The following is a 19,904-nucleotide window of genomic DNA, read 5'->3' on the forward strand; positions in this document are numbered from 1 at the left end:
CCCTGTCCCTGCCCCTGCCCCTGCCGTTCTCCTTGCCTTTCTCGCCGCTCTTCCCCTGCCCATTTCTCTGACCCTCTCTCTGTCCTTCTCCCTATCCAAGCGCTGTGTTCACCCCTGGTCCCTCAGTATCCTTGCCCGTATCCCTGCGCCTCTTCCTGTCCTGATGCTATCTTCATCCCTGGTCCCAGAGAGGAAAGATGTGTACTAATGTCTTTACAAACAATTCGATGGGTGTGGGTCTTTWGGAGAAATGGGTGTGAATATATTTACTAACCTCAAGCTACACAGGTTTGTTACAAGAACCTAGGCAGTTTGACTGCAGTTTGAACTGTACTTTAGGGTCATAGACACATGGGTTGGCACAAAGTCTACTGCAGAATTCAGCCTGAACTTCTGAACTTTGGAGGGAAAATGACATGTTCAAGGGGGGAACTTGTGGTAGGCGRTTTGGGAAGGCTGTACCTTGCTAGTACCTCAGCCAGTGGGGAAGGGAAGAGGGCAACAGGGGGCCGGGAGTTTAGGATTAAAGGAGGCTGGGTCCTCCGAAACCTCSAGAGAGAAACTGTATGGAATTATGCCCCAGTGGACTTTCTCCCTTTATTCAAATAAAGTTTCAGGACTCATCTGCCTCCTTTATGGACACTGGCTTTTCACAGTGTGATTTTTTCTGCACATCTCTGCCCCTATCCCTGCCCCTGCCTGTATCCCTGCACCTCTCCCTGCCCTGGTGCTATCTTTACCCCTGGCCACTCACTATCCCTGCCCGTATTCCTTCTTCTGTCCCTGCCTGCATCTCATTAGGAAAATCTCATTCCTTAAGTAATGTATCAATTAGTCTTTCTAGAGTGAAACGGTCTGGCCTTTATTACAATCAGTGTACCCACTGCTACACTGTACATGGCATAGCTATGGTTGGGTAGGCAGGCAGCAGGGCCCAGCTCTGGGGAGGAGGAGCAGGAGCAGGAGGAGGACAGCCCCACATGGTGAAGCACTCCTGAAATAAGGTCTGCAGCCTGAGCCCTCCTACACCTCCCTGAGACCCTCCCATCATCTGGCCTCACAGATAAGTGCCACTGAAGATAGTAAGACTGACTCCAGAATGAGGAAAGAAGCTTGCCAAAGCCGTAGAATTGCACTGGCTTTCCAAAGCCATGGGGACAGCGGGGAATTGGTGGAGCCCTGCTGTAACCCCAACACTTGAACGTGCGAGAGCCATGTGTGAGCCACATTTGGGATGCCCCGATTTGGCTGAATGAAGAATTTGTCTTGTCATGCTCATCCTGGTGCCCTGATCTCACTCCTCGGCTGCATGGGCTGGGTGTGAACTGCTCATGACACCCGTCCCTACCCACAGCTCTGTAACCCTGTCCCCACTGCGGCTGCTCTCCCTGCCTACACTCCGAATATCCCTGCYCCTGCCTGTATCCCTACCCAACACTGAGGGGACACTTATCCCTGCTCCTGCCCATGTCCCCGCCCTGGCCATTTGCTGCTGCCACCAATATCTCTATTTCTGTCCTTCTCCCTGCTCCTGACTATATCCCTGTCCCTGTCCATCTCTTCTCTGCCCTAGCTGTACCCCTGTCTCTGTCCCTCACCCCAACTGGACCTTATCTCCATCTTACTCATATCCCTGCCCCTGCTGCTCACCTTTCCCCGCCCCATCCTTGTCCCTATCCTTGCCCCTCCCTCCCTCCTCTCCTCAGCCCCTGCCGGTCTCCTGCCCATGTCCTGATCCCCTGCCCCTTTTTGCTCCTGCCCCTATTCCCTATCCTGTTCCTCTTCCCATTCTTGCCAGCTCCTGTTCCCAGGAGCATACTCCCCCTGTGCCTACAGCCCCCGCCCATCCTCCTGGCTGTGCCTGACCCTGCCCCGAGTTTCCGTGTGTGAGTTTCTGTTATTTGGCTCTTCCCAGTTTATTTGGACTAGCAGGGCAGTCGCGGGTTTCCTTGCACTTTCGTTTCCAGCTTGGCAGARTCAGAAACCGAAATTGCGTCAGGAACAGAAACGGAAACTCCCGATTTCCCGGTTTAAGGCAGCACGGGCAGCAATATCCTGCCCGTTCTCCCCGCTGCCTTCTGCTCCCGGGATCAAGGGGCACCGGGGGCTCTGGTTGGGCAGCGGGCATYGGCTGCATCCCTCTGCAAGGGAGAGCACCAGCCTCCCTGGTGATGCTGGCATCATCCGTGTCCCACTGATGGGGTCGACACCACGACCCTCGGTGACAATGACTATGTGTGCATCTCATTGCCTACAGTGAATGCCAGGGCATCTGCCGACACCGGTGACAGCCTCATTCCATCGCCCGTGATGACACCAGGGTACCTGGTGGCAGTGACCACCTCCTGTTGCCCCTGCAGACACAATGCCACAGCATGAGCCATGTCCCAGCACTGGCTGTGCCCCAGCCCGGACACTCGAGCCYCCAGCATGGGACTGGTGCCGGTCCCTGCAGTGGGGCTCTGCCTTTATCCAGCTGGGCACCCAGGGGAGACCTGTGTCACTGCAGGCACCTGGGCTATGAGGTCCCACAGCACCCAGAGTCAGCCTGCAGGCAGCTCTCTCTGCCACCACCACCCGAGCTGGATGTCAGGGTGACACGCAGCCACTCCTGTCCCCTCCCGGCCCCCCCTGGTGCGGTGGTGGCACCACAGTCACCCGGGGGACCCCGTGGGAAGGACTCAGAGCCACCTTAAGTTCCCAGCGGTGACGCATCGGGGCGGTGGCCCGGGAAGTTTTAAAAGCTGCTGCCGACAGGAGCCGGCTGCGGGGGACAGACAGGAGTTGACATAGGGTACAACAAGGCAGAAAAGGGCGGCGAGAGTGACACACCTGCCAACATGTTTGCGAGCCAGGGGGCATCTGCGAACGAACTGAGAACGCTGACTGCCAAGAACCTGGATGGCTGGATCGCCGACACCCTGCAGCCCAGCACGGCTTTCACCACGCAGGTGAAGGAGACGGTGGGACAAATATGTGAATTCCTGAAGAGAGACTGCTTTGGGGATGAAATCCACGTCCAAAAGACTGTCAAGGTGAGTGCTGCTTGGCTTAGGGGCCAGCTGCCACCCTTYCCACTGTCTCACTGCTCCAGCTCCTGCCCTGCCTCAGTTTCCCCTGACGTGCCAGGAGTGGTGGCAGCCGATCCTGGTGCCAGCAGTGGTGCTGAGCAGGCAGCCTATCTCTCTGCAGGGCGGCTCAGCAGGCAAGGGCACAGCTCTGAAGAATAACTCTGACGCCGATGTGGTGCTCTTCCTCAGCTGCTTACCCAGCTACGAGGAGCAGAAGAAGAACAGAAAGGWTATCCTGGATTTGATCATGATAAGGCTAAAGACCTGCAGGGAGAGCTTGCAGTTTGATGTGTYCATCAGTGAACCCAGGTACAAAGGTCCTGACAACACGCCGCGCTCCCTCAGCCTTACTCTGTCCTCCAGGCTAACTAGAGAGTCCATCGATGTGGACATCCTGCCCGCCTACGATGCTTTGGGTAAGGGCTGCGGGCTGGCTCGGGGCCAGGCACTGGTGTCAGTGCTGGGATGGCTCTCACCCTTCTTCTCACCCCACAGGGCAGGTGATCCAGGATGCCCCACCGAATGCAGAAGTGTACGTGAAGCTCCTGCAGGCCTGCAGCCAGCCTGGGGAGTTTTCCCCCTGCTTCACTGAGCTGCAGAAGTTGTTTGTGAAGCGTTACCCCGCCAAGCTGAAGAACCTCCTGCGCCTGGTCAAGTACTGGTACAAGGAGGTGAGGGGCTGCACAACTTCCCCAGATCCCATTAGACACCCACCCCAGCCAGCTCTCACCCCCGTTTCTGTCTTCTCCCCAGCTGCTGAGTCCACAGTACCCCAATGCACACCTGCCCCCTAAGTATGCTCTGGAGCTGCTGACCGTCTATGCCTGGCAGGAGGCCACAGGCTGCCGTGACTCCTTTGACATGGCTGAGGGCTTCTGCACCGTGCTGGAACTGCTGTGCCGGCACCGGCAGATCTGCATCTACTGGGAGAAGTACTACTCTCTCAAGCACCCACAGATYGGTCACCATGTCAAGGGGTTGCTGTGCAGTCCCCGGTGAGGACCACGCCCAGTAGGAGTGTGTCCACTGGCCCCATGGCACTGCCCAGGGCTGACAGCGATGCCCACTCTGTGTTTGCAGCCCTGTCATCCTGGACCCTGCTGACCCCACGGGGATCCTGGGCCAAGACAAGGACTGGAACTTGATGGCGCAGCTGGCTGCCATGTACCGCCACTCACTGCCCTTCCTTGAAAATGTCCAGCCCTGGAATGTGGAGGTAAGGCTACCTGAGCCTGTGAGCATCACAGTCCCCACCCCTGCCCCTGCTGGCTTTGCCCACCCTCTCTGCTGTCCCTACAGCCAGCCCGGCCCGTGACCATTGACGTGATGCAGCTGTCGGGCAGCAAACTGAGGAAGCGTGTCAGCCCCTACACCACCATTGCGAAGCTGAAGACGATGATCCAGCAGGACTGGGGCATCTCGCTGTACACGCAGCGCCTGGCACAGCAGGAGCCAGGCAAGGGCAACATCATCCTACAGGATTCTGATACCCTGGCCACGTACGGTATCTTCTACGACACCACGCTGGTGCTGCTGCAGAYTGAGCCCCAGCAGATGCAGGTCTTGGTGAGGGACCACAGGAATGTGACCACKACCTACACGGTGCTGCCCACTGACACTGTCCGGAAGCTGAAAGAGCAGATCCAGGCCCGCCAGGGGCCTTCTGCCAATGAGCAGCGCCTGACCTATGACTCCAGGGAGCTGGAGGACCAGCACACGCTGGCACATTACAACATCAGGCCCATGACCACAATCACCATGCATCTGCGGCTCCGGGGGGGTGCAGGCCCCCAGCACCCCTAGTTCYGTGCCTGCTTGCCCTCCTGAGCATTGCCCTCAGCACCAACCCATGCCCCTGTGTATCCCCCTGCCATGCTGGAAATAAATGCTTTGGTAGATACTTGACACTTGTGCTGCTTGATCCACTGGTGACAGTGCCAGGTGTCACATGGGGTGGTCAAGGGGTTGGGGTCATCTGCCCTTTGGGATGAGGGGGGATCTCAATACCACAAGCTGCTGGGATGGCACAGGGACACAGGGATGCAGTAAAGCAGTGCTCTTTGAGCTCAGGGTGCCTGCTGGGATCAGGGATGCCAGCCGGCTGCCAGCAGGAGCTCAGGAGAAAAAGYAGCTCCTTTCTCTGCCTCCCCTCTGCCTGCTCCTGCCTGTACCAGCGCCCGCCTGTGCCCACACCAAGGGCTCAAGTGTCCGGGCTGGGGTGTAGCCAGTGCTGGGACATGGTTTGTGCTGGTGGCATGGTGTCACCAGAGGCTATGGGATGTGGCCAGTGCCACCAGGGTTCCTGATACCACCACAAACAGCAGGAGGCAACCAACTCAGAGGTCACGTCCGGTCACTGCCTCAATTGTTGCCTGTTGGCACTGGGGAAATTTTGGTTTTCACCTTCCAGAAGTCAAAGTGGAGCTGAAAACACGGGGAGCTGGAAAACCCATCAGCCTTGGCAATGTCCCTGAAGGTTTTGTCTCCCCTCAGCCCTCCCATATTGTTGAACGTTCCACCCCTTTAGGCTTGGGGTGCAAGAGGGGGTCCACCCTGTAGGGCACAGGGCTGCCCCACGAGTGCTTCCTGGGGCTCTGGGTCAGACGCAGAATCCTGGGCAGCTGAATCTGCTTTATTGTGCTCAATTAGTACAAGGTCCCCTGTGCTGCTGTTCCACACCAGGACAGTGCCACCTTTATGCCCCCCCATCTCCCCTTTGCGCCCCCCTCCTCCTGCTGGGCCCCTGCGTCCCACCAGTGCCTGTCCAGCCCCTCCGTGCTCCCACTCCTGCCTGTAGCCCCTTTGGGACCCGAGGGTGACCCTGCTGCGCTGTCCTCCCGCAGTGCCGTGCTGGGGGGACACTGCCTGGCTCTGCAGGTTTACATTCATCGTAACAGTCGTTAATAAATATTTCGGTGTCTCTGCGATGCCGGCAGCCGGCTGGGTCCCCASCGGTGTCGGAGCCGGTGGCAGGGGCAGTCCGCAGCTCCTCGGGGAGCCGCTCAGCCCGGCTGCTCTCCCGCGGCCCCGGAGCTGCAGCCCCGCCACTGCCCACGCAGCGCTGCCGGCAGCGGCCGAGGCTGTGCCCCACCTGCGGCCCCGCTCCTAGGCAGAGCCCGGCGCCCGGGGCCGACCCCCGGGTCACCAGGGGGACGCGCTGCGGGGGCCCCGCTCGGCCCGCGGCCCCTCGTGGGTGCGCCGGCGGCGGGCTCTGCGCGGCTCCTCGCCCTGCCCGCGGCCGGGGGGCCCGGCGGGAGCCCGGGGCGGGGGCGGGGGTCTTCCCCGGCTCCAGAGCCTCTGGCACACCTTGTCCGTGGCCCCCAGCGGTGGACGCTCCACCAGCTGGAGGAAGTCCCGGTACCAGACCTTGCGGCCGGGGACCCCGGCGGCGAGCTGGGGGTCTCCGGCAGATGCCACGCCCGCGGCCTGCCAGGCACCGATCACCTCCAGGGAGAGCCGCAGCAGGGGCTGGGTGAAGCCGTGCTCGGTGGCGTGGCACAGGTAGAGGCCGGCGTCGGCGCGCTGCACGCTCCGCAGCAGGACGCCCCGCTCCGTCCGCACCACYCGCTCGTCCATCTGCACCTGCAGCAGCCGCGGGGATGGGCGGTCAGCTCGGCACGGCAGCGCACGGTCCCACCGGTGCTACCTGGCCGGRGAGAGCCTACCTCTCGCTGGGGATCATTCAGGGTGCGCTGGTATGTCCAGAGGACGTGGGCTTGCAGGGATTTGGGGATGCACTCCAGAAAGACCGTGCTTCCCTCTACCCCGTAGAGCTGCTTCTGGGGCACGCTGTCTCGCCGGGGATCTGGGGGGGGACACGGCCTGGCTGTCAGCCCATCACCATGGCAGTGCCGGCCCCCAGGCTCTGGCCGTGTCCCAGCTCACCTTCAGAGCAAAGCACGTTGGGGTCACCGTTGCGGACGTCCTGGCGGCGGAAACGCCTGTGGGAAGGCGGTGGAGGAGCAGGGGCTGAAGCGGCGCGAGCTGTGCTCCTCGCCATGGCCTCAGGGCAGGCTGACTGCCCCAGCACCGCACCCTGGCATGTCACCTACCTTTTGGTGTTGGGCACGTAGCGGGTGCAGGTGTTGCCATCCCAGGCGCARTACGGGTCCCGGGCCAGGCAGCACTCGGCACAGGCTTTGCCATAGGCACCGCAGCGGTGCAGGGGCAGCTGGGCCAGCCCTGTGGCCGAGCCAGCGTAGAGCTGATGCTGGGGRAAAAGCAGAGCTGAGCACCTCCATTCTGTGGCATGGGGCTAGGCAGAGCCATGGTGGACACGAGAATGCCCAGAGGTCCCTGCTTACCCGCTTGGAGGAGAGCTGCAGGCTGGTGATGGGGGAGGCATCCTGTGGGCAGAGCATGGGCAGAAGTCAAGGGTGCATGGAGGAACCTGGGCGTGCAGGCTGCTAGCTCCCATATCCTGACGGCTGGAGTGCCCTGGCACAACCCAGAGCATGGACAGCACAAAGGGGTACTGCAGGCAAGTCTGACTGGTGGGGTGTGGAACCCTGACCCTCACCTGGAAGACCTGTAGCTCCTCCAGCAGCAGCGGCTCCATGCGGTGCCAGCTCTCCTTGGGCACTGAGACCACCTTCAGCACTGTGCCCACATCTGCAGGCAGGGAGATGTGAGGCCATGGGTCCCAGCCCCAGCATCACCCTGCTCTCCCTCACTGCCCATCCCTGGGGTCACCACATGCCTGTGCCAATGAAGAGGACATCGTAGTGGCCATCRGCAGCGGTGACACGGTCCACAGCGATGCGGGTGAAGGTGTAGGGCACAGCGGCTTGCAGGAAGAGGGGGCGCTGGCCATGGGGCAAGACAGGGTTGTACATCAGCGGGTGGTGACGGGCAAACTGGATCACCTCGTCTGGGAAGTCTTTGGTGGAGCCGAAGGTGCCGAAGGTTTTGCTGGGGCACTGCAGGGAGACAACACTAAGCRGGATCTCACACCCCACTGCCACCAYCCCAAGTGGGACATCCCACTGGTGGCACCAGCTGGGACACCCCGACACCACTCACCATGCCCGGGCGGGGGTAAGGTACACGGCCCTGGTATGACACCCACTGGTAGTTGGGACCTTCCTTGTGCGCAAAGGGGCCCAGGAAAGCCCGGCGGATGTCGGCCATGGTGTAGACACAGACAGCTGAGCCTTGGAAAACAGAGCTGGWGGGAGACAGAGGGGAATGATGTGAGAGGGCAAGGGGGGCACCACTGGGTGTGGGTGGGGTATTGGGGAGGGGGCTTGACCTGGAGGTGGAGAAGATGGCGTAGGCCAGAGGGTTGCGCTTGTCCCTTGTCTGCAGCAGGAAAACGTCCCCTGCAAGCAGGGAAGGCATCAGTGCTGCCAGGGCTGYCACAGCTACACTGGGGGGGTCGCATCCCCCTTCACTCACGGAGCTCATCGAAGTGGGTATCTGCCCCGTCAGGTCCCGGCACGGCGCACACAAGCCGAGCCTTCAGGAATGTTGTCCACTTGTTCACCAGGCTGCGCTGCCCGCCCACGTCATTCTGCCAGGGAARGGAGGGCACCAGTGTCAGCAGCAGCAGGRGGCACMCCTGGRCACCCTGGCCCCCAGCCCACCTGCYCRTGGATKCTCTCACCCGGCAGATCTGGCCGATGCGGGCAAAGCTGGTCTTGCCCAGTCCCTGCTGCCGTTCGACTGCTGTCTCACGGAAGAAGAAGTAGATCTTGTCGTCGTCAGGGTCCTCACTCTCTGGCACCCAAAATACGGCCACGAACTTGGGCTCTGGGGACAGATGGGTGATGTCTCCAATGCCTAAACTAGCTCTGTTCCCCAGGGACCCCGGAGCACCTGTCAGGGCCCCAGGGGAGGGTGCAGAACAAGYCCTGCCCAGCTGCAGAGGCAGAGTGAGGATGGGACCCCACCARACATCGGGGGTCTGCAGGGGACCCCTGAAATCACCCTCTGGAGGCAGTGAAGGACAGKTACAGGTGAGCCTGGAGGAGTCACTGCCCCAATGCCCCCAGACAGCAGCACTGCCACGCCGGGGTGCCGTCAGCCTCCCTGCCACCCTCCCAGTGCCCAGCACTGACCGTTGAGCCAGCGGGAGTCATGCTGCTCCGTGCGGACGGAGGGACGACGGCCCAGGCTGCGGAAGATGGTAAAGTCACGGCCCATCAGATCGGTGGCCACCCCAGAGTAGAGCTCCTCGCCTGGCAGGCACCGAGGGAAGCGTTATGGGGGACCCCCGGCACTCCGTGCCGCGCTGCAGCCAGCACCGTGCTCAGCGTTCCCTTACCCACAAGGACAGAGGCGGCTGAATGCCGGGGGTCGTATGGGCTCTTCCCCTTGCCGTCCTCAGTGTGGCGCGGGTCCAGCTTGAAAATGGGCTCCTGGAGAGGGGTAAGAATGGGAGGTGGGCAGGTGGCAGCAGCTGGGGGCTGTGGTGGTACCAGGGGAGGCTCACTTCTGCATGCTGGCCAGCCTCGATGAAGGCACAMACGGGATGGAAGGCACCAGTGCCGCAGGCATACAGGTGGGTCCGGTTGTAGGGGTGCAGGATCTTCACAAAGTTCATGCACTCAGCCTGATGATGGAGAGAATGAAGGGTGAGGTGGTGCTGGGGCAGACCCCTGGCACAGCCCTGGCATCCCACAGCTCCCCCCAGCACTCACGGTGATGTCCTTGCCGGCCCAGTTGCATTCTTCCCTCCACTCCACGGGAGCCGGCCAGTAGATCTGCGGATAGAAAAGGGGATGCTTACAGCACCTGGTGCACCCGGGACTGCCCCGCCAGCATGTGCCCCCCACCCCGTTACCTTCCTGTCCCGCTGGCTGATGTCATCCAGGGCCAGGGAGAGGAGGTGGTTCTGGGCGCCCACGAAGAGACGGCCGCGCTCCTCGTCCAGCAGCAGCGCGTCGTAGCAGCAGGAGCGCTCCAGCGAGAAGAGGCGCAGCCCATGGCGAGCCCGCAGCTCTGCCGGGACCCACCGGCACTGCTCAGCCCGGCCCCGCCACCGCCTATCCCTCTCCCCTGYCCCAGATAAGCTCCAAGGCAGCTCGGGTCCGGCCACGGCCCCCTGCCATGCCATCCCCTCCCCCAAACCTGTCCCACTGGCTTGACCAGGTTCACCAAGCCCTGGCCTGCCCAGCGCTCATCCCCCATGCCAGCCCCACACCCATCCCTGCGTCCCCCCAAACTCGTCCCCAAAACACCCAGCATGGATTCCCATGTCCCTCAGCACCCATCTCTGCACCGCTCACCCCGTGGCAGGCAAGGGGGAGAAGGGGCCGTTCCCTGCCCCGCGGAGCTAATCCCACCGTGGCGGGAACAAACAGCCCTTTGTCAGGCTGGGAGGAGAGCTCTCGCTGAGACCCGCCGCTGGACAAAGCCCCCTGCGCCGCGCAGGAGCCCATGGAGTGGCCAGTGGGGACACGGCACCGGCTGGCACGACATTCCCACTAGGTATGGCACAGCTGTGACCAGCGGGTGCCACCATGGTGCGCACAGGGATAGGGGCACCTGAGCTGGCACCTGCCGGGGCTGSGAGTGAGGAGGCATGGCCCCAAGGGCAGGCAGGTGGCCCTGGAAGGGCTGGCATCAGGTAAGGAACACGGCAGCCAGTACCAACAACACCTGAGAGCCCGCGGGGAGGGCGGCAGCAGTGCTGGGGACGTGCCAGTGCCGGGGTTTCGCACCCCTCCCACCACGCTGCCCCCCAGGATAATCCCGTCCCTCGGGATGATGCTGGATGCTGCTGACACGCCAGCAGTACACCCACACTTGACCCCACACCCCCCGCCTGCCCGTGTCCCATGCTCACCGGGGAAGGACAGCTTGAGACGGGGGGTGGCAGCGGGTGGGGGGCGGCCGGCAGCGAGGCCGCGCAGCAGGAGCAGCAGCAGGAGCAGCGTGCGGCTCATGGCCGGGGTCTGGCTGGTGGCGCCGCGGCTGGGGCAGAGAGGCAAGACCTCAGCTCAGGTTACAGCCCCCTCCCCACAGCTCCCAGACCACGATCCCTCCCCGATGCTGCCGATGGTGTCTGCAGAGCTCTGAGCATCGGCATAGGGCGACCCCAGGCACGGCACRAGGGGGATTCCCCACCGGGCTCAACCTGGTAATTGCAGGGGACATGAACCAGTCACATCTCTTCTCTGTTTTTAGGCCCCCATTAATCCCACCCCAAACGAAACGGGCTTCAGGAACGACCTCCTGCCCGAAGGGAAACTGAGGCAGCCCAGCTAAGCAGCATCTGCAGCCCATCAGCAGGAGGGTGCTGGCTCTGCCCATTCCTGCCTGCAAGCAGAGAGCTGTCCTATAGGAATGGGGACCAGGGCAGAGCAAGCACCGAAGTGGTGACAGCCAGGTAGGGCACCCTGGGCAGTCAGTAAGCTTCCGAGCACTGGGCAAGCTGTCCATCATGATAGTCATGGTGTCCCTTGCCTCAGTTTCCCCCACTGCTACCGCCCCACCGTTAGCCCCTGACCTATAATGTACCACCATGCAAATGGGAGCAGGGTTTGCAGAGCTCTGGCTGAGTGGGTGCCCTCAATCCCCAGAGGAGCCCATCCTGGTGTGTCTGCCAACTCTGATGGGTACCCTGCCACAGGGTAGGGAAGCACTCCTCCCAGCAGCACGCTCTGGAGGTGATGGTTATCAGGGCACTGTGCCAAAACACAGATCCCACCTTGCCCCCCTGGCCATGCTGCACAAGGCACAAACTGAGCGATGCTGGTCATCAGCCCCTGTGGGTTTCACCCGTGGCACAGCCGCTGGGGTCTCACCAGGACACGGTGACAAGCAAGGGCCCACCACAGCACCCGGGCTCGGTGCAATCACCCCAGGTTCTGCTGCCCTGCGTGAGCTGAGCACCGGTGGATGCYGGCCTGCAGTTGGGGTTGCATGGCATGGGTTGGGGTTCCTGCGGGCAGGGCAGCCCCCTCCAGGCTGGCCGGTGGAGATGAGCCCGGGGCGGGCAGCGGGCAGCAGGCAGAGCTTTGCTGGGCGCAGTGCCGGCTCTGGCTGCCCGGTGTCCCGGCACGAAGGCGGACCGCGCTAATGGCATTTACAGAGGCGCCGGGATGAGGCGCGGGACCCGCCGGGCTCCGGCAGCCCCGACGGCTGTGGCCAGCCAGGGCCGTGCCGGGCCACTGAGGGCATCCCGCCTGCCCGCACTTGCCGAGCGGCCGGGGCAGACCCCCRAGCGCAGACCCCCGGGCACGGACCGCCGTGGCACTGACCTGGCTGACCCGAGGGGCCGGGGGGCGGGTGGGCAGCAGCAGCAGCAGCGGTGGCGACCCTCGGTGCCCACCCTGGCAGATCCAGCCCGCGAAACTCGCCGAGCCAGCCCCGACACCAGCCCTACGGTGCCAGCGGGGACACGAACCCCACCGCGATCCCCCCCGTGCCAGCACGGGCAGCCCCCCGACAGCAGCGCAGGGACCCCGTCCCGGGACACTCGCCGGCCACCTCCGCACCCTGCTGGCCCACGGACCCCCGGCACCCACCTGTGTCCCGGCTCGGCTCGGCCCGACCCGGCCCCGCCCGCCGCGTCCGCCGGGAGGGAGCGGGGCGGTCCCGCGGGGCGGGGCGGGGCCGGGGGCGCGCACAGGGACGCGCACACGTGTGTGCGAACACACACTTACGAGCAGACACGCGGCACCCTCATACACACACACACACACACAGACACGCGAACACCCAGGCCACTCACACAMGCACAGAGCCGTGTTGCCATCCCAGTGGCCCGGGGTGACACTCAGGGATACCCACGGTGACACCCCCTGTCCCCGGGGCACAGCTGAGGATGCCACGCTCAGCACACATGTCGTTCAGCGCACGAGTGGTGGCGGGGCTAACCTCCTTCCCGGGACAGGCAGTTGCCTGCCCGGGTGTGGGGGCCGTGCCGGGGGTTCCCGGGGCCGTTCCGGGGGTACGGGGGACCGGTTCTGCGCCCCGCTCAGCTGCAGCCCAGATGTCTGGCCCGGGCCCAGCCCGGAGCAAACAAAATTCCTCYGCTGCCTCCCATTTTCCAGCTGCCGCTGCCAAGAATAGCAAGTGCCGAGTGGTGCCGGCAGCGGGGCCACGCGTGCCTCGGCGGGCAGGGCTCGGGGCGGGGGGAACACGCGCTGCCTTCGGGGCCACACCTGCCTTGTTCTCCCGGTCCGTTCTGTCCCTACCTGCGGGTGCAGGAGACCAGGAACGCAGGTCCAGGATCAGTGGAGAGGCAGAGGTGCAGGCAGGCAGGTGCAGGGTGCGTGGGGAGGCACGAGTGCGGGCAGAGGTGGGTGCAGGCAGTGGGTGCCAGCGGGCAGCGAGTGGCGGCGGGCCGGCAGGGAGTGCGGGCAGCAGGTGCCGGCAGGTCAGGTGCAGGTGCAGGCAGGTAGCTGGCACAGGCAGGCGGTGAGTTCAGCAGGCAGCCAGAGCCATGCAGCGAGGCCAGTAGTAGGCAGAAGCTGTGCCAGGCAGGGTGCCCGGGCAGTGCCCTTCTGTCCCGCTGCCAGTAACCCTCGTGCTGCCAGCCTTGGTGCTCTGGCACGCCGGCAGGCTCTGTTCCAGCACTACCACTTGTTCTTCTCCTGGCTGTGCCGCAGAGCTGAGTGCCAGCCCAGCTTTGTGGGCTGCAAGGGGGACGGGGCGGGGTGGCAGGGGAGCACCGGCACCAGTACAGCAAGGGTTACTCTGCGGTGAGATTTTCTCCAGGCACCATCAGGACTTTGTGCTGGGTGGCCCCCACACGGCTGGGCATGGCGTCCCTGTGCCTGCCGTCCCTGGATGGCAGGCTGCGATGGTGGGGACAGGAATGTCGTGCCCAGCCCTGCACAGTGGGCACCTTCCTGTGATATGCCARCACCGCGCCTCAGTTTCCCTTCACCAAGCTGGGACTTTTCCAACCACGGCCACTCCCGGCACGCGTGGCGAGGTGGCCAGGTGACGTCACCATCACCCAGCCCTGGAGCCCTGCGGGGACCTTGCTGGCAGCGGCTCCTCCTGGAGAAACCATCAAGCGTCAGAAGGGCCGGGCTTCCATCCCGGAAAAAGCGGCGCGGGAGGGATGCGCCACGTCGGCCGCCGGCCACCCCTTCCCGCCCCACAGGGTGTTCCTGGCAGGCACCGGAGCCACTAAGCGCTGGCACGATGACCGTCCCCATCTGGAATGGGCACCGCCACCAGCATCCAGTCCTCATCCCTGCGCTCTCTGCCAGCCCGGAAGGCTTCACAGCCAGGTGCCGGTGGCCTGGCTCCCCGCCAGCGCGGGGGTGTCACCGCCGACGGCACCAGCAGGTGCTGGCGCTTTCGCTCTTTGATCCCGCCCCTGCCGCTGGCAGATCCGCACCCAGGGATCGCTGCCTCGGCCAAGTCTCCCCTGGCGGTTCCGGCTCCGGCAAGCATCYGTAGCTCTGCCGGCAGCGCCCGAGCCCCCAGCGGTGTTTGCGGTAGGAARCGGCTCCTCTCCGCCCCGCAGGGCTCCGGGGGCGGCACGGCAACAGGCAACGGCCAACGCTCCCGCATCCCCGGTGCCGGGTGAGCCAGCAGGCATGGGGTGTATCCATGCCATCGAATGGGTGACCAGGACCACCGGCTGCTGGGACCCTGCGTGAAAGGAAAAGGGCTGGGATAGGCATCCCCTAGCCCTGCACCTCAAACAGGAATGGTACTTCACCAGAAGAGCCCTGGGGATTCCGTGGGGACCTGTGGGGTGACTTCTCCAGGGGAGGGAGAAGGGAGCATGGAGGTGTCCAGGCTCAGGGGATACCAGTCATAGCAAAAAGTTATATTTTTGTTCATCAGGCTCGTGATGGCGCTACAGATGTGGCTTTAGGACCTCTTTGGGAGTCCATCTGTGGTAGATAGTGTTGGGCCATGGGATGGCATCGGGCCTTGTGTGGCTGCCACACCYCTGGTGCAGGGGGAGGATGTGACCCGGAGGGGACAGAGCCCACGGCATCCCAAGTGTGCCAGTGTGAGGGCTTGGCTGGCAGGGAGCAAACGTGCCTGAGACAGCTGCATCCTTATAGCACAGCATGGTGGCGATGTCCCAGGGTGACACCAGCTCTAGGCTCACATCCTGTCTGTCCCACCCCGACCCTATGTCCATCCCCCATCACAGCATGCTGCTGTGAGAYCCCAGCAGCAGGGACCCCTGTGGCCCCAGTGCATTCCTGCCGGGATTAGGTACCGGCTCCCGGCAGCGCCATGCTGGTGTAGCCCAGCTAATCCCTTTTTAATTGTCCCAACCCTGTGCTGGACCGATCTGGGCTGCCCAGGGGATGTGGGCTGCTGTGTGCACCCCAGTGCCTGATCACATCTGGGGTGCCATCATCGTGTGACTCTTCTGTGAGACTGAGCCATGGGGTACATCATGAACCTTTGGGGTGGTGATGAAGAAGGGGACATTCATCCTCCAGGTGCAAGACAATGGCTTTTTGGAAAGGGAAAAGGAAGGATCCTGGTATTACAGGATCCTATCCTCCTGAACCCAAGTGACCATTTGCCCTTGGCTTTGTGTCTGCCAGCAGCCAGGCTCTGGGACAGGCAGAGGGGCCATGTGYCCTGCACTGAAAACCACTGAAACTGCTCAAAACCATAAGTGGGGCAGGAGCAGGACACCCAGGCTTCCTGCCACCATCCAAACCCTCTCTCCATTCCAGCAGGAAGGCAGGGGGAGGTGCAGGCTGAGCCCCCYGCCTGCTGCCCTGCCCATRTCCTTCTRTCYCTGCCCTGCRCCACACCAACCAGTGGCATTCAGATCCTTGGGCTTTAAAAATAGGCTGGTGTCCCTGCCATGGGGTCAGTAATTTTAGCCAGGGTGTGTCTCGTCGGGAAGCACGCRGGACCATTCATCTGCTCCTGCTGGCCCGGCTGCATCCACACCCAGGGCTGATGTCAGCCCCTCGCTGCCCACTTGCTTATCCCTGTCYAGGAACAAAGCAGTCCAGCCGTGGCCACCTCGGGCACAGACAATGTCTGGTGGGATGGCAAGGGCAGGGAAGTGACGACAGGGGTGTCCAGCTGCCACCCCCAAAGTTGGTGGCCCCAGGGAGCACAGCATTGCACAGCACCCAGCAGCACCCAGGCGGGCAGTGATGGAGGAGTCCCGGCACCCTGCCCTCTTCTCTCACCCTGCTCCTCTCACCCCGGCCCCCCAACACAACAGCCACTTCAGATTGCCTCCCACGGTGCTCCCGGGGGGCTGTGCAGGCTGGGAAGGCTGCGGGGGCCGCCGTGGAGCATAATGGGGCTATTGATGGCCGAGCCAGCGGCCCCGGCACGGCACAATGGGGCCTTGTCTGCTGGCCCAGCTCCCGCTCCTGCCCAGCCCCGTGCCCAGCCTCAGGATACCCCCTTTCCCGATCGCCTCGGAGCTCACCCAGGTGCCAGCCAGGGCAACCCCTGCCTTGACAGAGCCAGTGAGAACTGTGAAGGACCGCAGGTGGGAGGCCACCAGGTGAGCCCCCCCTTCCCATAAAGCAGTGCCCAGGAAAGGAGCATGGCTTGGGAAACCTCCCAGCACGGTGGTGCTCACCCGTGCCAGCACCGCTGGGACAGGGGTTAGGGGTCCCTGCTCAGCTGTGGGGTGACAGGAACAAGGAGGTGGCACATGCCCAATGATGCCTTCAGTTCCCTCTCAGGACCACGCCCAAGCCCGCTGGCACCCAGTACCCACCGAGGGGAGGCAGGGACTTCACCACCGCCCATGGTCCCAGTCCCCCGACCCCACGCCCCCCCTCAGTGGGCCAGCCCGGTGCCCCAAATCCACCATCTCACCTGCTGTGGTGCGTGGGCTCTGCCGGAGCTCGCCTGCCTCCTCGCCCGGCGGGTAAGCTGGGGCTCTGGCTGCCGCCTGCTCTTTAAACCCCAAATCCCCGGTGCTGGGCGCCAGTCCCGCCAGCGGCGGGGGTGGAGGGAGGGGATGCAAAGCCCCGGTCCCTGCTCCCGGGGCCGGCACCAACAAAAGGCAACTGTGTCGTGTGTCCTCCCTCTGCATCCAACGACCTGGCTGGCCGCTTGGGAACAGCCCCTCAGGACCCCAGGGCTTTCTGGGGTGCTGCCACCCCCTCTGCCTGCGCTTGGAAGGGAGGAGAGGTGCGAGCAAGCCTAGGATCCCTGACCGCAACTGCGGAACATCCCGATGTCCCCAAGCACCCGTTCCTGCCTGCTCGGTCCTGTTCCTGCCTTGGAAAGGTGCCAGGGTGAAGGCACTCATCACCGTCCCAGTGCCTCATCTGCTCCTGCAAAGCCCAGCCCAGCAGGGTTGGAGCGGGAGGAAGGGGATGAGGCTGCTGCCATGGTGCCCGTTCTGGGGGGACTCACCCCGTGGTACCCCCATAGCTGCCGTGGGGCCGGGCGGCTGCCTGCGAAGCATCGCTGCGGTCCGAAGGCCGAGCAGCCGGTGACGCCTCATTAATGTAGGGTAAATGTGTAACAAGTTCTCAGCTGGGCTGGGGCGGTTTGAGCCGCATGACTCCTYTGGCCTTCCCGGCATCCTGGGAAGCGGGGTTGAAGTGGCTCTGTCGCAGCAGGAGCCACTCAGGCACGGCAGGAGGGAGAAGGAAAGTCCATCTTGTGGCTGGATSCGCTGGGGTGTCCAGAGCTGGCTGGACGGAACAGAGCGGGCAGCGTGTTGGGCTGGGCTGGGCACAAACCCATTGCCGGAGGGAGAGGATGATCTCAGCCCATCTGCCCTCCAAGAGGGCATGGGGTGAGAGAGCCAAGGGAGCCAGGCTCTGTTCAGCAGTGCCTGCCAGCATGGGAGGCAATGGGCACCATTTTAATAAAAAAAAAAAAAAAAACCAAACAGGAAATTCCATCTGAAGGCGAGAGAATGTGTTTTCCTTCTGTGACAGTGGCCAGGTGCTGACACGGCTGTGCCAGAGGCTGCAGAGCATCCAGCCTTGAGGATCCGTGCCCGAGCAGCCGGCACCAGCTGAGCCACTCCTGCCGTGGGGTGGGCTCAGGGCAGCCAGGGACTCTGCCAACGCTGTCCTGGCAGCTGTGACCGGGCAGGTGGAGAGGGGCTGGAACACATGATCCTGGGATGTCAGTGCCACYGCACAGCTGAGCACTCAGCATGTTTCCCAGAACTGACCGAGGATCACTGTGCTGTGCCGTGTGGTGCCATGCGAAACCACAGGGCACCTCGCAGTGTTGAGCTCCATGGAAAGCAAGGGAGTGGCCAGAACCCTCGGGAAAAAGGTGACCCCATTGGAGAGGTTCCAGGCAGCGTGGCCACCACTTCCCATGGAGTAGATTGAGGGACTGTGGCTGTCCCACAGAGGGGCATACAGAGTTCTGGGGTGCAAGTGGGAGGAGAGGGCTTGGGGGACACAAGTCTGGGGTAATGTGGGCTGGAGTCACACGGGTGTGACCAGGTGGTGGGTGCTGGGGAAGCCCCAGTGGGGCCAGGCTGGGCCAGGCTGGCACTGGGAGGCAGGTGTGGGCAAGGTGCGGGCAGGGGGCAGGAAATGGGCAGGCACGGGGTGGGCAGTGGATAGGGGGATGGGGAATGTGCTGGTGGTCAGCAGGCAGTGCGCAGGCAGCGTATGGGCAGTGGGCACGGGGTGTGGGCAGTGGACAGGCAGGGTGTGGGCAGTGGGCGGGCAGTGGGCAGGCACGGGGAGGGCTGGGTGTGGGCAGCGGGCCGGGTGCGGGCAGTGGGCAGGCAATGGGTGGTCAGTGGGCGGTCAATGGGCGGTCCGTGGGCTGGGTGCGGTCCGTGGGCAGGCAATGGGCGGTCAGTGGGCGGGCAGAGGGCGGAGAGCGGGCACGGTGCTGCTGTGCCCCCGGCTGCCGGCAGAGAGCGGTCGGGCACCGGTCCCGGCCGTGCCGCTCTGCTCCGCTCCGCCCCCGTGCTCGCTGCCGGTGCCCCCCGCGCTCCCCGGTGCTCCCGGGCAGGGCCATCACCAGCCCACAGAGTCACGGGACGGCCATGTCCCGCGTGGGTGGTGCGGGGTCACCATCGGCCTGTCCGTCCCTGCAGCCGGTGGGAACCGGGAGCGGCTGGCCGGCGGCGGGGCGATGGCGGGGCCGGGGCTGCCGTAGCACCGCGCTGACCTTGCCGGCGGCAGAGCGGGAGCGGGCAGCGCTCTGGGCAGAACCGGCGGAGCTGGAGCAGCCGCCCGTGGCCTGGCACCCATGGTCTGACCTTCCCAGGGACAGCTGTAGTGCAGTTGGGGGCTTGTATCCCCATCGCTACCCTGCTGTGGTGTCACCATTGTGTCACCATTGTGCCACCATTGTGTCACCATTGTGTCACCATTGTGTCACCATTGTGTCACCATTGTGCCACGGTGGCTACTGCCACTGTTGATGACATTCCCCATACCCAGTCCAGCTCTCCTTTGTGCTTCCTGCAGCCCACCGAGCCCAGTGCTGGTGGCAGGTGGGTCCTGCTGCTCACAGCAGGGTGAGGGTCCCAGGAGTGCCATGGAGCGTGTGGGAGGACTTTGGGTGGCATGGGACGTGCCAAGGGGGAATGGGACTGCAGCTGGCCTCTGGCATCCCCTGGCACCTGGTGGTCYTAAGGTGCCTTTCCAACAGGGCAGCTCTGGAAGAGTACCGGAGGAATTTCTATGAAGCCCCGTGCTCTACTGGTGGGAAAGRTTTCAGGGAGCTGGGCTGTGGGGGAAACATGTGAGGTGGCTGGGCAAGGCCAGGGCACGTGCCCTGGGCTTGTGCTGGCCTCGTGCCACCAACTGGCTGGCCTGTCCAGACTGCAGCCCCAGGGACTGGCCCAGCCCCATGGCAAACAGCGCTGAATTGGGCGAGCCGACCCTTGGACTGGACAAGGAAGGAYGGCCCCTCACCCAGGGCCAGTGGTCTCAGTGCCCCCCTGGCTGTGCCTCGCTTTCCCCATCGCAGGCAGCA

The 19,904-nt window shown here is 63.6% G+C and overlaps 2 protein-coding genes across 2 annotated transcripts; one reads left to right on the plus strand and one right to left on the minus strand.

Annotated features, from left to right (window-relative positions):
- The first annotated feature begins 2,740 nt into the window (after positions 1–2,740).
- Positions 2,741–4,970, plus strand: LOC130578580 (2'-5'-oligoadenylate synthase 1-like). The gene is made up of 6 exons (XM_057374783.1): positions 2,741–3,035; positions 3,193–3,487; positions 3,567–3,742; positions 3,825–4,066; positions 4,152–4,287; positions 4,371–4,970. The coding sequence occupies exons 1-6, from the start codon at positions 2,841–2,843 to the stop codon at positions 4,872–4,874; spliced, it is 1,548 nt and encodes a 515-aa protein (XP_057230766.1). The 5' UTR covers positions 2,741–2,840; the 3' UTR covers positions 4,875–4,970.
- An 825-nt stretch (positions 4,971–5,795) lies between these two features.
- On the minus strand, positions 5,796–14,549 carry SEMA3B (semaphorin 3B). Its single transcript, XM_057374808.1, has 20 exons — positions 14,180–14,549; positions 13,217–13,423; positions 12,545–12,677; positions 10,861–10,988; positions 9,856–10,013; positions 9,713–9,775; positions 9,505–9,624; positions 9,337–9,430; positions 9,131–9,250; positions 8,677–8,822; positions 8,469–8,583; positions 8,323–8,392; positions 8,094–8,238; positions 7,771–7,990; positions 7,591–7,682; positions 7,376–7,417; positions 7,124–7,281; positions 6,957–7,012; positions 6,737–6,876; positions 5,796–6,653 (listed from the first exon to the last, which is right to left on the minus strand). Exons 1-20 carry the CDS (start codon positions 14,547–14,549, stop codon positions 6,213–6,215), a joined length of 3,018 nt encoding a protein of 1,005 aa, XP_057230791.1. The 3' UTR covers positions 5,796–6,212.
- Positions 14,550–19,904: the final 5,355 nt, after the last annotated feature.

This window comes from Malurus melanocephalus, unplaced genomic scaffold, assembly GCF_030028575.1.
Source record: "Malurus melanocephalus ecotype Western Australia unplaced genomic scaffold, MMel_1.1 scaffold_233, whole genome shotgun sequence".
NCBI lineage: Eukaryota > Metazoa > Chordata > Aves > Passeriformes > Maluridae > Malurus > Malurus melanocephalus.